Raw genomic sequence first — 17,268 nt, 5'->3', positions numbered from 1 at the left:
CAAGTTTTGGGAATTTTCAAATGTTTTACAAAGCTGTTCTGCATGCTCAAACACACGTATCTTCCAAAGACAGTGAAATACTATTTAAAGTATTCGGATGGCACAAATTTCCCAAATGGAAGAGAACATGCCTCTGGAGCTGACCTACTGATAGGAATGGCAACATAAGGCTGAATTTCAAAAGGCTGAATGCACATAAGGCTGATTACGAAAGGCTGAAATTACAAAAGGCTGAAAATTTTAAAGGCTGAAAATACAAAAATGCATATATACGTTATAGCACTTCTTTCTTTTCTTGAAGTAGCGCTGAACTGAGATCAAGCCTCTTTCTCAGCGTTGGCATATCGTGTAACAGGCACGAAGATAATTTTCATAATGAACAGTTCTTGGTCCGAACGTGAATCGAACGCGTTATCCTCAGCATGGGTCTTAGTTTCTAAACTGAGCTTAGTTAAGAGGCTAATGATGTATACAAATGAACACAAAGAGGAATAATAATATTCATATCGGTAATTTTTCCTTCATAAAACATAAGCTATTCTTTCGAGTCAAGTTTCGAGTGATGCTGTTTTGGAGAGTTTTATCATTACAGCTACTAACAATATCATCAGAGATTTTCCCTTCTTTGAAATGGAATTGGGATGGACAAAAGTCTACGAGGGGGAAGGGGGAGATGGCCAAAAATGAGTCTATGTAGTTTATGGACAGCGCCATATATGCCATTCTTCTGAAAAATACTGTCTGCGTAATGTAGGCTTTCAATAATCTATAGCACTATGACCAGTTGTAAAACTTACCGATTCAGATCATAGTAACTGAAGCATGTTCACCCAAAATGGCTAAGTTTGACCAACCATGAACTAGGGGAAGGCTGGACGGTCAATCGTCAAGCTCAAGCAAAACCAATGCGAGTGCCACGGCTGGGTAATTGTCGTCGGACAAGCAAATGATCAAATAGATCAAAATCAATGAATCGACACTGATTTTTCATTTGGGTCTAACTGACATTTTCGAGTTCTCTTCGTCGATCCTCTCTTTGTGTTATCACAGAATGTGTATTCAGCCTTATGTTATTTCAGCCTTTTGATGCATTCAACCTTTTGTGTTTCAGCCTTTTGTTATTTCAGCCTTTCGTAATTCAGCCTTTTGTACGTAACCCAAAGTATTTTTTAAGTAATTTTACGATCAATGTTTCAAAAAATCCCAAATCCATGTTATAAATTATTTTGACCTTGAAAAATTGAACTTACAAGCTTAGTTTGTTCGAAGAGGTTATTCAAAATACAAGAATCCTTCTTATTAAAGTATTACTTTTGTGGTCGATTCACTTAGTAGTGAGTTGAAAATTCTGTTTATATCACATGTGAATATAGTGTATTGATGTCTTCAGGAAAGTCGTAGGAAATATCGGATATGGGGATTCTCTCAGCTTTTGCAGTCGGTGATAGCAGCGAAAACAAGTATGCCTCAAATTCCGACGGTTTCGGTTTATTTTAAACCTTCTTCAGGGGATTGAAGGCTTGCTTTCTTGTTAGAATCCATGGAAGCCCATGGAACCTTGTCCAACGGAATTTGGATGGTGCCACCTTCGGTTTGCTGTATCGCTACGTTTGGTTGACGATGTAGTGGTATAAAGGGTAGCTTATTTTTGCTTCACTTTTAGCTGAACTTTTTGAGTGTTGATCGCCTACACTTATCGAAACCTGCCTACAGTCGATAAGCACTCAGTAAGAAATATCATTATAAGAAAACTTGCCGTAAAAACTTTTGTTCTATCTGCTCCATTTTGAAAGATATGGGTCATTTTCTGTAAACGACTCCTAAATATCAGTAATTTCATTGTAACTTTTTTGAGACATTTTTAGAATTTTTGAAAAGTTCTACAAAGTTATTGTATATGATAAAATACATGTTTTCTTTAAAGATGACAAAGTTGTATCTTCAATACTTTTTAAGTTTTTTGCATATTTCTGCTAAGAACTAACATTTTTCACAGCTCGATTTCAATGTCCAGGAAGCTAGTGTCGAGCATGAGTTGTAACAAAATTAACACCTATCATAAACTTCTTCCATATTCAATTGAAAAATCTTTCTGCTGTGGATCCTGAAAAGGCGCGACCAAGTGGCGCAATCACCAATAGTTAAATCACCAGATTGCTCTTGACTTCCTTAAGAACTTTGCCGAAGACGATTCTCTTTTATCTGCCCTAGATTGCGGGCTAGAGAAGTTTAAAATTTTGCTTGACAACTTGCGCCACCTAGCTGCGAAATCACCAACTAATTTTAAATCACCAGATATCTCTTGACTTTCTGAAGAACTTTGCCGAAGACGACACTTTTCTATCTACTCTGGATTCCAGATAGAGAATTTGAAACTTTACTTGACGACTAACGCCACCTAGTGGCGACATTGACATTCCAAACTGAAAATACGCCAGATGGCTCTTTTTTGTGTGGTAGTAAAATCAAAATTTTTCGGCAAAAAAAGTATTCCTGATTTCTATTCACTAACTTTTCACAAAACTCTCCCGTTTTCCAACAATCAACGCTTTCCGCAATTTTCCTTAAGATTTGACAGTTCTTACTACCATTCTTCCGTGAGCTTGCGGTGCGGTGCGATGCGGTGAAAGTTTCAGAATGTTGACAAACGAGAGTACTGAAGACGACGGGTTGAATTCAAACGATGGTGTCACCGCCGGGCTGTCAGCGCCGGAAACTAATTGCTATAAAGGTTCTTGTCCACACTTCTCGCTGCTAGCGCTAACTAGAAGCAATCAATCGAAAAGTAAACAGCTTTTACCTTATTGTTGAATCACCAGATAGCTCTTGACTTCCTGAAGGATTTTGCCGGAGACGACACTTTACCCTCTGCTCTGGATCCCGAGATAGAGAAGTTTGAAACTTTACTTGACGACTAGCGCCATCTAGCGACGAAATCACAAACTAATTGGTGAATCACCAGATTGTTCTTGACCTACTGAATAACTTTGCCGAAGACAGTATTGTTCATAATAAAAAGTAGATCTTGAGATATCACATGTGATAACTTATGAGTGCTTCTACTGGCGAGTGTCCATAGCAACCTCTTCTACATAGCGCCTATAGAGGCCAAATTGCCAACTGGCTGGATGTTAGTTGACATTGTGTAATAGATCTCTTATAGTACTATACACAACTTTGCCAAAGAAAGTATGGCGCTATCTTGTAATACGCCTAAGATATTCGCTCAAACCCCCAATTAGGCAAAATCCCATAAGCTCTGGGATTCCTACAACACGGACTGCCGTGTAATAGGAATCCGTGTTATAGGTGACCGTGTAAACGGAAGCCGTGTAGTAGGAGTGTAGACTGTATCTTCAATACTTTTTGAGTATGTTGACAATTTCTGTTAAGAACTAGCATTTTTCACAGCTCGATTTCAATGTCAAGGAAACCAGTGTCGAGCATGATTTGAAACAAAACTAACACCTATCATAAACTTCTTTCATATTCAAGTAAAAAATCTTGCCCCATTTTGCCTCTGTAAATGTTAAAAAGGTGTGAAAAAGGCTACTTTTTTAAATAAATTATTAAATATATCTAAAACTGTCCAAAAAGAGAACTATTGGGAACTATGACGACTACTTATACTGCGTCTATAAAATTACAATCGGCGCCATTCACAAATAACGAAACATTGTAAATAAAAGAAAATTAATTCGACCGTTATTGTGTAATAGTTGGGATTTTTAGACATAATATAGTATGCAAAATACGGCAACATATATAATTTAACGTAGTGTAATTTACTAAAACCTCTTATAATGCAGGTTATTTTTGTAGTTGTAGGATCGTTTCAGAGAACCCATGGGGCGTTTCAGGGAACTATAGCGAGTTCCGGAGGTCTCCAGGGGCCCGAGGGCACTTCAGGAGGTCTTAGAGCCGCTTCAGGGGGCTACAGGGGGCTACAGGGGGTTCCAGAGTAGTTCATATGGTCTCAGGGGCATTTAAGGATGTTTCAGGGGCGTTTCAGGGGAGTTTCAAGGGGTGGCCAGAGCCGTTTTGTTGAAGGTACCGGAGGATTGAGAAGCGTTTAAAGGGATTGAGGAGGTTTCAAGAGGCTCCAGGGAGTACTAGGGGCGTTTCGACGGTCTCACGGCGTTTCAGAGAATCTTAGGAGTATTTCCGGAGATCAAAATGGATTATAGGTGTGTTCAAGGGGGTCTCAGGGACACTTCTGCGAGTCTCAGGAGCGTTGCAGAGAATCTCAAGGGGTTTAAGAGGTTTCAGGGTGTACCGGGAGGCCTCAGTGAAGCTTCAGAAGGTCTCAGGAGCTTTTCAGAGGGTCTACGGGGTTTCTGAGGTGTTTCAGATGGATTCCAGGGGTCCCAGGGACATTTTAGTGGGTCTCGGGGGAATTTAAGGGTTTTCTCAGGGGGTTTCCCTGTAATTTCGAAGAAATGTTGATTCAGTTTTATTATTGGGTTTCTCATTAAAATGTAGACTACTGTGATAATTTGAAAATTCACAAATCATCATTTCCCAGCGACATTTCACAATAATCAAACTTATTTTGTTTACGCTAGACGCTGCTGTGATAATAATGAATTCGGGCCGACTCCAAATGGGTGCAATATAATTGTAACCTTTTGCTGAAGAAATTAATTAATACCTGGGCTTTCAGGGGCGTTTCGAAGTTTTTCAGAGAATTTCAGGGTATTTCAAAAACTTTTTAAGGGTGAGAGCATTTCAGATGGAAGTTCAAAGGTTTTTCAGATGTGTTTCAGGGGGTTTCTGGAGCCTTTTAAAGGCGTTCCAAGGGGTTGAAGGTCATTTCAAATGAATAACGATGATTTCAAGGGCATTTTAATGTGATAAGGAAGGTTTCAAGGATGTTTCAAGATATTTTTGGGGCGCTTCTAGAGGTTTCAATTGGTTTTTCTGAAGGTATCTCAAGTGTTTAAGGTTCTTAAGGGGTATTTCAAAATTATTATGGGGATATCAGGAGCGTTTAAATGGTATGAAGCTCGGAGCAACCTTAAGACTTCTGAAGCGTCCCTGAGATCCCTTAAAACGCCTCTTAGATTCCCAGGAACTCCTCTGAGACTGCCTAGAGCCCCTTGAAATCTCCTAGACCTAAAGGAACCCCCTGAAACCAGCGGGGATCCCCTAAGAACGTACATGAGATCCCCTGAGCGTTCCTGAGACTCTCTTGAAACCCCGTGAAATCCCCCAGAGAATGTGAAGAACTAGCATAAGGTTCGAATTCACCGATATAAAAAGATTAAATAAAACCTGATTCGCCCCTGACATCCCCTAAAACGCTAGCTATCCTCCTAAACCGCCCTTGGGACCTCCTAAAATGCCCTTAGGGACCATTATTAAACCACGTAGATTTTTGGGGGGAGGAAGGGTGGTCTGGTCAAAGTCAATGCTCCATACAAATCTCAATTTTTTTTTATGGACGAAAGTCTACGAGGGGAAAGGGGCGTCTGAGATGGCCAAAAATTGGTCTACGTGGATTATGGACATCCCCTTGAGACCTCCTAAAACGCCCCTGACGCCCCTTAAAACTTCATGGAGCCCTCCTGAAATCTCATGTGACCCCCTAAAATGTCCCTGAGACCACTGGATCGCCCCTGAGGCCTTGGATCGATTTCCAACCGGTATCCATCCATCCCTTCTTATAGGTGTACGAAGGATAAAAACATTGATCAAAATCGATTCGTGATGGTGCGTGGAAAGCCACCTCACCTAATATCACTTTCAATAGCAGTATGGCTCTGAATTAGAATTTTGAGATAAATAGACAAGATGCATTAGAAGTTTCTTGTGGAGTGTCCGATCCGACCATTAATTTCAAATTAATGGAGTTGATTTTTGTTCCCAACAATAAGCTGTACGTATCTCGTCGTATATAAAATAATAAGCCAATTGATATAAAATTTACTAAGTTACCGGGCAGTAACCAAAACAGGAGCTCATACCCAAATAATCAAACATCTAATGTTAATAGTTCATTACATTCAAGACAAAGTTTCGTTCTTCAAATCAACTCGATAAGTTTACGTACCGCTCTCATATACCTTACCGACAAGTAATAAAACGAAACATTTCATTCCCCTTACCACAACATAGCATAAATTTCGGCGCAACACCACCGCACCGTCACGAACTATCCGCATTTTAATCGCAATCCATTTGCTTTCTTCGCTCTTTCCCACTCTAGTACACCTTCATACTGCTGTTCGTGTTCCTGCTGGAGGCCATCGTCGGTGGACTTGCTTACCTGTACGAAACCCAGATCGAACTGGAGTTGCAGCACAGCCTCAACAGCACCTTTATGGAGCAGTACGGTGTCAGCGAGCGACAAACCGAAGCCATCGATCGCATGCAGCAAGAGGTAAGCACCAAGCAAGGGCTTCCAGCCAACCAACGGAGAAACAATCCATCACATTAAGGCGAAGCTGGAAGCATTTCCTCACTTTTTGGTTTTTGATTTTTTAATAAATAACGAAGCAATATTTTCAAAATCGGTTTTCGTGCACATGTAGAGTATGGATCAAGGTATCTTCTGAATTTTTTTGTAGTGGAAAATGTTTTTCGTTTTTGCAGAAACCATTTTTGAACAAAATTGCACAAAAAAATGGTTTTTGCGAAAATGGAAAACATTTTCCTCCTCAAAAAAAAAATCAGAAGATACCTTGATCCATACTCTACATGTGCACGAAAACCGATTTTGAAAATATTGCTTCGTTATTTGATAAAAATCAAAAACCGAAAAAATGAGAAAATGCTTCCAGTTTCGCCTTAAGCCTGCTGTTATATGCCTTACTGGGATATTCTTCTTTCCCTCCATATACACATAGTTCGGCTGCTGTGGAGCAGTGCGCTTCGAGGACTGGCGCTACAGCGTGTGGTTGCGGTCCCGCCGAAAGGATCTGATTCGACCGACCGAAGGCCGCCGGGTACCGGACTCGTGCTGCATCAGCATGACACCAAAGTGCGGCCTCAGCGACGGCCCGAGCAACATTCCCTACACGGTACGTTCGTATGTTATGCAGTATATCTTTGGCAAAGACGCGTAAGGATGGGGTAAGGAAGAGGAAATGCACTCAAATTTATCAAATCAGTCAATTTGGCAACCAAAAAAAAAATGTTCTTCGAGCGACAGCTTTATTTAGTAGCACTAAAATAGGAAGCAATGTTAGAGTTCTTTAACCCTTTGAAGCCGAAAATTTTCCAAATGTTATTGTAGAGTTTTTTCTACGTATTTCTGTGGTTTTGGTACTAAAAAGCTTAAAAAGGGTAGAATATGATGCAGGTCATCTAAACTGTTTAGATCCTAAAGTCTATGGTATGTAATGACAACTTCCTCCATTATACAAAGCTACGATTTGTAATCTATCATGTCCAGTAAGTCTTCTGGAAGTTCAATAGACAGTATCAGATCAGTCGGGTTTTCTTAGGTCATCCAAACTGCTCTGGAGTTTAGATCTTTAAGTCTATGGGTGTAATGGTAACTTCCTCCATTATACAAAGCTACGGTTTGTTATCTACCATGTCCAGTAAGTCTTCTGAAAGTTCAATAGACAGTATCAGATCATTTTGGATTTCCTAGGTCATCAAAATTGTTCTTGAGTTGAGATCTTAAAGTCTACACCCGTAACATCTTTCATTACACAAAGCTACAATTTGTATTCTATCATGTTCAGTAAGTCTTCTGAAAGTTCAATAGACAGAATCAGATCAGTCGGGATTTCTTAAGCAATCCAAACTATTCTTGAAATTAGATCCTAAAGTCTTTGCGTGTAATTGTAACTTCCTCCATTATACAAAGCTACGGTTTGTAATCTACCATGTCCAGTAAGTCTTCTGAAAGTTCAATAGACAAAATAAGATCAATCAGGATTTCTTAAGTTATCCAAACTATTCTTGAAATTAGATCCTAAAGTCTGTGGGTGTAATGATAACTTCCTCCATTATACAAAGCTACGATTTGTTACCTATTATCTCCAGTAAGTCTTCTGAAAGTTTAATAGGCAGTTTCAGATCAGTTGGGATTTCCTAGGTCATCCAAACTGTTCTTGAGTTGAGATCTTAAAGTAACATCTTTCATTTTACAAAGCTACAATTTGTATTCTATCATGTCCTGTAAGTCTTCTGAAAGTTCAATAGACAGAATCAGATCAGTCGGGATTTCTTAAGTAATCCAAACTGTTCTTGAAATTGCGTGTAATGGTAACTTTCTCAATTATCCAAAGCTACGATTTGTAATCTACCTTGTCCAATAAGTCTTCTGAAAGTTCAATTGACAGTATCAAATCATTTTGGATTTCCTAGGTCATCCAAATGTTCTTGAGTTTAGATCCTAAAGTCTATGGGTGTAATGGTTACTTACTCCATTATACAAAGCGACGATTTGTATTCTATCGTGTCCAGTAAGTCTTCTGAAGGTTCAATATTTAGACAGTATAAGATCTGTTGGGATATCCTAGGTCATCGAAACCGTTCTTGAGATTACATCCTAAAATCTACGAGTGTAACGGTAACTTTTTTTTATTGTACAAAACTACGATATGTAATCCATTATGTTCAGTAAGTCTTTTGAAATCATCTGGACATCATCAGATCAGCTGGAGTCATCCAATCTATTCTGATGTTTGAAATCTAGCATCTACAGCCAAAAATGTTTCTGTTTTGGCTATATAGACTTATGTTGTATAACCTATTATACTTACTGGAGCTTACAGAGTACAATCAGAGACTATGGCGTAGCTTTGGGATATTCAGAATCGCATTTACTGTCCTCCATTAAATTGCATGGAGTCTTTAGCCGTAAGTATATCTTTAATGGTGTTCTGAGTTACATATCAGTACCAATCGTCATGATTGTATCTATTTTAGTTATTCAGCGTCCGTAACAATTATATTAAAACTGAATCAACAATTATTCACCGCAACACTCGGTTTTCCTTCAGATTTGTGCTCGAGGTGTGGCTTCGTCATATCTTCACCTTAGCTGGAAGTTTAGGTCCCTCCATTTAGATAACGTTACCTAAATGGAATTTGATTGTGTTCAGAGTAGTTGGAGTACTCTAAATTACAGATAAAGTTGGTTTACGGGAAAAAATTAGAATTAAGAGTTAAGCGACGTTTACGGAGTGTTTAAGGTTTAGAAGTTTAAGAGTATCCGAGAACTCCCTGGAGTTTTGGCCATCTGATCTACAAGTGTAATCAGTGATCTATTGGAGTATTATGAATGAAATTGACGCTTGCATAGCCTCATGAAACTATGTGCTGTCAAATGGTGAGTTCGTTGTCAGTTTGGGGATCTCCAAGAACTTCCTTGTGTATTGGTAATCGGATTTTGGTTGGATATTTGGTTGTCTCTAAGAGATTTACGACTAAGGTTCATACTCACACAACCTCAGGTAACTATGATCCATCAAGTTTTGAGTTCGAAGAATCTTTAAGGGTCTCCAAGAACTCCCTTGAGTAAAGGTCATCGAATCTACGAGGGCTAAACGCTAAAACGCCCTGAAACGCCTTGAAACGCTTTGAAACGCCTTCTGAAATCCCATAAAACCTCCTGAGAGCCTCTGAAGCCCCCTAAAATCCCTGTGAAACCTCCAGAAATGCTTTGAAACGCCCTGAAACGCATTGAAACGCCTTGTAACACTTTGAAACGCCTCTGAAACTCTCATTTGACCTCCGTGAAATTTACTTACGAGACTTTTAAGCCCCTTCAAACTCTCCGGAAGCCTCCTGAAATGTCCTGAAACGCATTGAAACGCTTTGAAACGCCTCTGAAACCCTTTTAAAACTGCGTGAAAGTCACCTAAGAGCCTCTGAAGCTCCCTAAAGCCCTTGTGAAACCTCATCAAACGCCTTGAAACGCTTTGAAACGCCTTGAAACGCCTCTGAAACCCCTATGAAACCCACGAGAAATTCACATGCGATCCTCTGAAACCCCCTGAAAACCTCCTGAGATGTCCTGGGACGCCCTGAAACGCGTTAAAACGCTATGAAACGCCATAAAGCGCCTCTTAAATCCCTATAAAATCTCCGTGAATTTCACCTGAGAGCGTTTGAAGCCCTCTAAAACCCCTGTGAAACCTCTTGAAATGCTCTGAAACGCCTTGAAACGCATTGAAATGTTTTGAAACGTTTTGAAACGCCTCTGAAACCCCCATGAAACCTCCGTGAAATTCACCTGCGAGTCTCTAAAGCCGCCTTGAGGCCTTCTAAACCTTCTGAAACGCTCTGAAACGCATTAAACCGCCTTCAAAACCTCTTTAAAACACCGCAAAATTCACCTGAGAGCCACTGAAGCCCCCTAAAATCCCTGTGAAAGCTCCTGAAACGCTTTGAAACGCCTTGAAACACCTCTGAGATCTCTATAAAACCTCCGTGATATTTGATGAGATACTCTGGACCCTTATAAAATCTCCTGAAACGCATTGAACCGCTTTGCAACGTCTCTAAAACCCTCAGCCCTCCGTGAAATTCAGCAGCGATCCTCTTCAGCCTCTTGAAATTCATCGGAAACCTTCTGAAATGCCCTGAAACGCATTGAAACGCTTTGAAACGCCTTTGAAACCCCCATGAAACTTCCGTGAAATTCACCTGCGAGCTTCTGAAGCCCCCTTAAGCCCCCCTTAAACCTTCTGAAACTCCCTGAACAGCCTTGAAACGCCTTGAAATGCTTTGAAAAGCCACTAATACTCCTATTAAACCTCTGGCAAATTCACTAGCGACCCTCTGAAGGCACTGTTGAACCTCCTGAAACCTCTTAAAATGCTCTGAAATGCCCTGAAACGCATTGAAACACTTTGAAACGCTTTGAAACGCATCTGAAACCATTATGAAACCTCAGTGAAACTCACCTGACAGCAGCGATGGGAACACTCACTTGCAAAGAGTTACACTCACTTGCTGTTTTCTCAGCTCAGAAGCGTGCAGTCAAGAAACGGTGTATGGACGACTATTGGCTTATGGTTTTGTCTGAAAGTTTGCCGAATAGAGTAAGGGTTTCTTGCCCACACACACACACCAAAGTCGTGACAGAGCTGTGAATTAACATTCACTTCGTGGAGAGTTGCCTCACAGCCTTTTGCAAGTGAGTGTTCCCATCCCTACCTGAGAGTTTCTAAAGCCCCACAAAACCTCTCTAAAACCTCCTGAAACGCCTTGAAACACCTCTGAAACACAAATGCAATCCATGTGAAACGCACCTGAATGCCTCTGGCGCCCCCTACAATACCTCTGAAACCTCCTGAAATGCCCTGAAACGCCTTGAAACGGTTTGGAACGCTTTTGAAACTCCCGTGAAGTACACCTGAGAGCATATGAAACCCCTTAAAAGCCCCGTGAAACCTCCTGAAACGCCTTGAAACGGCTTGGAACGCCTGGAAACGCCTCTGCCCTTCCTCTCTAAAAACTCCCTTGAAATCCCTCTGTCCATCCCCCCTTTACATCTGAAAGCCTTGATCCCCTCCCCTTTGCATGTGCAAGCCACTTGCCCTTCTCAAACTTCTTTGCAACCTTGAAATTCATTATTATAAAGAACTGAATCCATTTAGATAATGAATCCATTTCGATATAAATTCTATTTAGGTAGTCCCGAATCGTTGCCTAAATGGAGGTCCGGGTGTATGCTGCACGCACACGGCAGCATAGCAGTAAGGGTGGCCCAAATTATCCCCCAAATATAAAGCAGCGCTTATTGTTCCTCGAACTACTTTGGTAAATACAGTGGGTGTAACACTGCTTAACGTACTGGCAGAAGCTATTATGAAAAGTATAGACCTGAAGCTATGGTCTCCGAAGTAGTTTGGTTGATCTGGAATATCTCAAAACTATCTTGGAATAACTGATGAAATGCTTAGGGGGATTACAGATTACAGTTGGATGTGTAATGTTACAGTTCATTGTGAGAATAACTACTGTTACTGTCAAAAACTAAACTTCAGAACAGTTTGGACAACCCTCAATGTTCCAAAGGTTCATTTTAATGTATAGTGCACTTCAGTTCGGTCCAGTAACCGTGATTGATTATGCATCGTTACTCAGTATAGCAGATATAGATCTGAAGTTCCAATTTCCAAGGTAGTTTAGTGGACCTAGAATATTCCTAAAGTGTCTTTAAATTACATTTGATATTTCAAGAGCGTCACGGATCCTTGCAGGTTATGCAATGCTACTATTTATTTCGACAACACATAAAGTTAGTTTTGTTGGTCTGAAGAAATTTATTATAGGACAGTTTGGACGACCCTGAATGTTCCGTAGGTTTATTATAATATCAAGTAGAATTCAGATTGGTTCAGTAATCGCGGTTGATCATGCAACGTCACTCAGTATAACAGATATGGCTACTGTAACGAGTGTAGACCTAAAGTTCTGAACTCCAAGGTAGTTTGACTAACCTGGAATATCCATATCTATAGATGACATTGTAGATTTCAAGAGCTTTGTATTGCTATTATTTATGGCAAAAACACATACAATTATTCTTGTGGATATGAAAGACTTTTCTTCAGCTTCAGGGCAGTTTGAAACATCTAGAACATCCCAGGATATAAAACATCTTTTGATATTCTCGGCGAATGAATACATATGAACGGTACTCATATCCAAATTCAGCTTTTAGAACCACTGGTATGTCAATTATTTAATTTCTCCAATCTTCATGGTGTTCATGTTATTCTAGGTTGTCAGTTAAGTCTCAAACACAAATATTCCCATTTTTCCTTAATAGGAGACTCAATTTGCAATAACTTTGCCGAAGACAATATTCTGTTTTAGTGGATGTGTGAATTTATACAGCTGTTTCTATGTCGGGGTCATATATGACCCCTCCGGCTCCAAAGGATTAAAAAGTTAAAAAAGGTAATTCATTGGTATGAAAAATTGTGATGTACATTATAATTACTTAAAAAGCATAAACAAAGACGAGAAGATTCATCTCCAAGATCAAAGATTCATTTTTAATTTCCGTTCGCAGAAACAGCAAATTTCCGTGTTATTTCAAATTATACCACATTATTCAGAGATGCATTTCTTGTGTTCTGATTTACATTCACCTCAAACGCGTCTTTTAGTGCATGGCTATACTTCTCCCACTTCTAACTGCATCAAATTCCATCCTCCGCAGGGCTGCATCTACAAGATGGCCGACGAGCTGAAGCACCACCTCATCCTGCTGGGGGCCATCGGGCTCGGTATTTGCGTGATTCAGGTGTTCGGCATGATACTGTCCTGCTGTCTGTACGTCAAGCTGAAGGATGTGCTCGATTGACAAAAGCCAGCGGATCCGATAGTCGAACTAATGGATCCGCTGCCGGATAACATCAGCCTCATCTACGGCTACGACGACCAAACGATTTGAGCGGTTTCATTCGCTGCGGCGTGGCTCAGCGAAGCGAAGCAGTTATCAAATTGATCTTCACGATGAATATTGAATGTAAATAGGATTGGGATGCTTAGATGTGACTTGTGACGTTTTAAGGAAAAACATTTGTACAGTTTGCACATAAGAACCTATGATTAGGAAATTAGATGTTAAATGATTTCAAGATTTTATTTCAACAGAAGTTCTAATATTTGTTATCATATATAAAAAGTATTTATTACAAAAAAGGAGCGTACATGCCTTGTAAAAAGTACAACTTCCAATCAAAGTGAAATATAGTCAATAGAACTTACGAAAAGCTACGTTATCGAACCACATTAACACTACTTACAAATAGAGCATAGGTTCCCAAATTTTCAGGTGCGCGACCCCCTCTGGCCAGCAGACGTACTTTTCGCGACCTACCATAGAAATCCTCTCATTTGTTATCTGTTGCAGTAAAATATTCGACTGTCCCTCGCAACCCCCTGGATGAAGGCCAGCGACCCCCCAATTAAAGCAATTAACAAAATAGAGATATGAAATACCGTTCGATGTTTTTATTACCGATATCCGAAATGAATTCAATGTTCCCTATGACTTCGTACCTACCATGGTTAATTTCACACCAGAGCAGCTTCTGAATATTTGTTTCATTTCTATTGAAACTCCAAAGTTTTCATATATAATATCACGCATTCGCCGATTTCATTATCACAGATTAACCGATAGAAGATAAGATTTTGTCTACAATTCACTAACACTTCAATACACTTACAAATTAGGAAAACGAAACCGCCCAATGTTAATCATCTTGTATTTGGCCAGGCTATCACTAGATTAGAACTGCTAAAGCCTGTATCCGCAATAATCGGGACATAGAAGTACGACAGTAACTCTGTACTGAAGCAATAAAAATTGACCAAAAATAAACTGAGAACTCTTTGATGTATGTTTATAATTTGTGCAAAATTTCATAAAAATCGATGCATTGCTTTTAACTGTGGATGAGAAACAAACAGACGTGGTTTTTAGGATGTTGTACAATCATCACCCATTTTCATTCGCATACTAGATGGTTCTTTTCCGCTACAATTTAAAGTTCTGTGAGGATAAATATGAAATTTCGTAAGCAGTTGTGAAACTTAAGAGACACCTTCTTGCAACTTTTATCATTTGGATTGAAAGTTACTGGTGTTGATAGGGGATAGTGTTAGTGACAATGTTTCATGTTTTTCATGTGCGATGTTTGCCCATTCATAACTTTTAAATGTCTCTGCCAATTTTCATGAAATTTTCACAGAAGGTAGTTGATTATGTATATATTATGCTTGCAAAATTTGATGATTATTGGTGTAGTACTTTCAACAATACAATCGATACAATAAGGGGTATTCACTAAATGTTGTCTGAGGGGCTAAAATCACGGTCAGCCCCAATATATGTTTCGACTATAAAATTGTTGATAGTGCATCGATTTTTTTGGAATTTTGCCTATGCAAGTAAAGTAGATTGAGGGGCTTGTGTGCAAAATTTCAGCCATTTCCTTTATCAAATTCAAAAGTTACAGCGCTGACAAGCTAAACCAGGGGCTGTACAAAATTCAAATGCTCGCGTTCTACTGTTTCATTGCTACAACACAAGGTACTTCACCGATTCACATGAAATTTTGCAGGTGAAATGAACGCATCTTAAGATATTATCAGGCAAAATTTGAGCAATTATTATTATTAGCTTTATTAGGGAGATTTTCGGGTGTAGAACGGCAGTCCAGAAATTCCTTCAGGAATTCCTCCAAAAATACATCCAGGAAATGCAACAGGGATTTCTTCAAGACTTTCTTCAGAAATTCCTCAAGGAATTTCTCGTGGAACCCCCGCAGAAATTCCTCCACGAATTCATCCCGTGATCCCTCCCCGAACTCTTTCAGAAATTCCTTCAAGCGTTCCTCCTGGGATTCTTCCAAAAATTACTCCAGGGATACCTGCATGGATTCTTCTAGAAATTTATCAAAGGATTCCACCAGGGATTTCTCCAGAATTTTTCCAGAGCTCCCTCCAGGAGTTCTTCCAAGGATTTCTTTTTGAATGCCTCAACGGATTCCTCCAGGAATTTCTTCGGATATTCTTTGAGGAATTCCTCCACGGAATCCGCCATGAATTCTTCCAAAAATTCCCTCAAAAATGCCTGAATCTCTTTAGAAATTCCTTCACAGATTTCTCCTGAAATTTTCAAGAGATTCCGCCAGGGATTTTTTCAAGGATTCCTCCAGACATTTCTCCAGGATTTCTTCCAGGAATGTCTTCAGGGATTTCTCCAGGAACTCCTTCAGCGGTTCGTAAATGAACTACGCCAGCAATTCCTTCAGAAACTTCCCCAAGAAATCCTGCAGAAATTCCTTCCGGAATATAAGAGGGGGGGGGGCAACTGAACTCGCCTTGAATTCCACAACACCCCCCCCCCCCCCCCACCCCCCATCAGGCTAATGGTAACTAGCACCGATTTCATCATGACAGTAAAGGGTGTCCACGATGCAATTGGCACACAGAAAATATTGTATAACATTTGATTGCGTTCGCCAAAATAGCCAAAATAATTTTTTGACCATGAATAGTATATTATGTGTAGCTAATACCATAAAATTTTCATTAAAATCGGTTGAGTATTGGCGGAGATATCGTTGAAACAAGGGAATTGCCACTTGAGAATCTTGTGCACATAAACATTTTGGAAAATATGTAATTTGTCAAAATTTCATTCAATTTGATCATACCGTTAAAAAGTTATAGCCGTATATGTCGCACTATGTCACAATAAGCAGATGTGGTTTTTGGTATAGTGAAATTCAAATTGCTCTTACTTTGAAAGTACTCAACAAAAATGGCTGAAATTTTCACTGTAAACAGTTTAACACAACAATTTTACACTGTTAAAGTTTGATAAAAAAATTGGGACAGTGTTACCAGTTCTATAGTCAAAATAGTGCACGCGGAACTAAAAATGGTTGAAAAGTACCTTAAATTTACCTTGAAGCGATTTGAGCTTTGAATATTTACTAGAAAAAGTACTGAACCGATTTCGATCAAATTTTTACCACTTAATTGATACTATGTTAAGAATATCGAGTGAAATTTTCAAACGTTTTGATGAGGTAACAAAGAAGTTAAAGCCTAAGCAATTTTTTGAAATGGGAGCCCAAATTTTCTAAAATCGCATTTTATGATATCGACAATATCTGCGCCAATACTCAACCGATTTTAATGAAAACTTGATGGTATTAGAGTAGAATAACTAACCACAGAAGTCCAATGTCGCGACTGCTCGTGTGACTAACATCTAGTTTGCCACGCCCTTACAGCGTCAGTAGCGGTACTAGAAGTGTCAAATAAATTTTGTTTACCAAAACAAAAGATTCTCTTCAAGCTGGACACTTAAAAACAATCAATAATTACAATAAAAGTTATAAATTTAAATAAATACGAAAAATGACTACAGCGCCATTGGAGTTCTAGTGTATTTCTATTGGTATTAGCTACACATAATATACTATTCATGGTCAAAAAATTGGCTATTTTGGCGAACGCAATCAAAAATTATACAATATTTTCTGTGTGCCAATTTCATCGTGGACACCCTTTACTTTCGAGATTGGAAGCAAATTGGCGGAGATATGATTCTAAAAAATATCATGTATTTGAGAAGGTGACCATAGTCATTTGATCATAGAACGTAGCCATGGGATTTCGAATGGAAGGATTACTAATAACGTGCTTTAAAAATATTCTCTTCATATTTATTCGAATATGTACAAAGATCTACACCACAGTATGAGTTCTTGTCTGCTGCTTGTCGCATCACGTCTAGTCATTTTAACACACTTTGTAGCCTACACT

General features: G+C 39.3%; 1 protein-coding gene across 8 annotated transcripts in view; it reads left to right on the top strand.

The window, feature by feature from the left end:
• Positions 1-13,698, top strand: part of LOC109400777 (CD151 antigen) — a 323,911-nt gene extending 310,213 nt beyond the window's left edge. For 7 of the 8 annotated variants that reach the window (XM_029869553.2, XM_029869588.2, XM_062855863.1 and 4 more), the window contains 3 exons: positions 6,209-6,382; positions 6,849-7,022; positions 13,139-13,698. In XM_029869553.2, the coding sequence (XP_029725413.2) occupies positions 6,209-6,382; positions 6,849-7,022; positions 13,139-13,282 (492 nt within the window). In that variant the 3' untranslated portion in view covers positions 13,283-13,698. The remainder of the gene's footprint in view (positions 1-6,208; positions 6,383-6,848; positions 7,023-13,138) is intronic. The other variant, XM_062855865.1, reaches the window with a different exon arrangement.
• The last annotated feature ends 3,570 nt before the right edge of the window (positions 13,699-17,268 follow it).

The sequence above is a fragment of the Aedes albopictus genome, chromosome 3, assembly GCF_035046485.1.
Source record: "Aedes albopictus strain Foshan chromosome 3, AalbF5, whole genome shotgun sequence".
In the NCBI taxonomy this organism is placed as follows: Eukaryota; Metazoa; Arthropoda; class Insecta; order Diptera; family Culicidae; genus Aedes; species Aedes albopictus.
The sequence above is the reverse complement of the archived record's forward strand: the minus strand, read 5'-3'. Positions and strand labels throughout refer to the sequence as shown.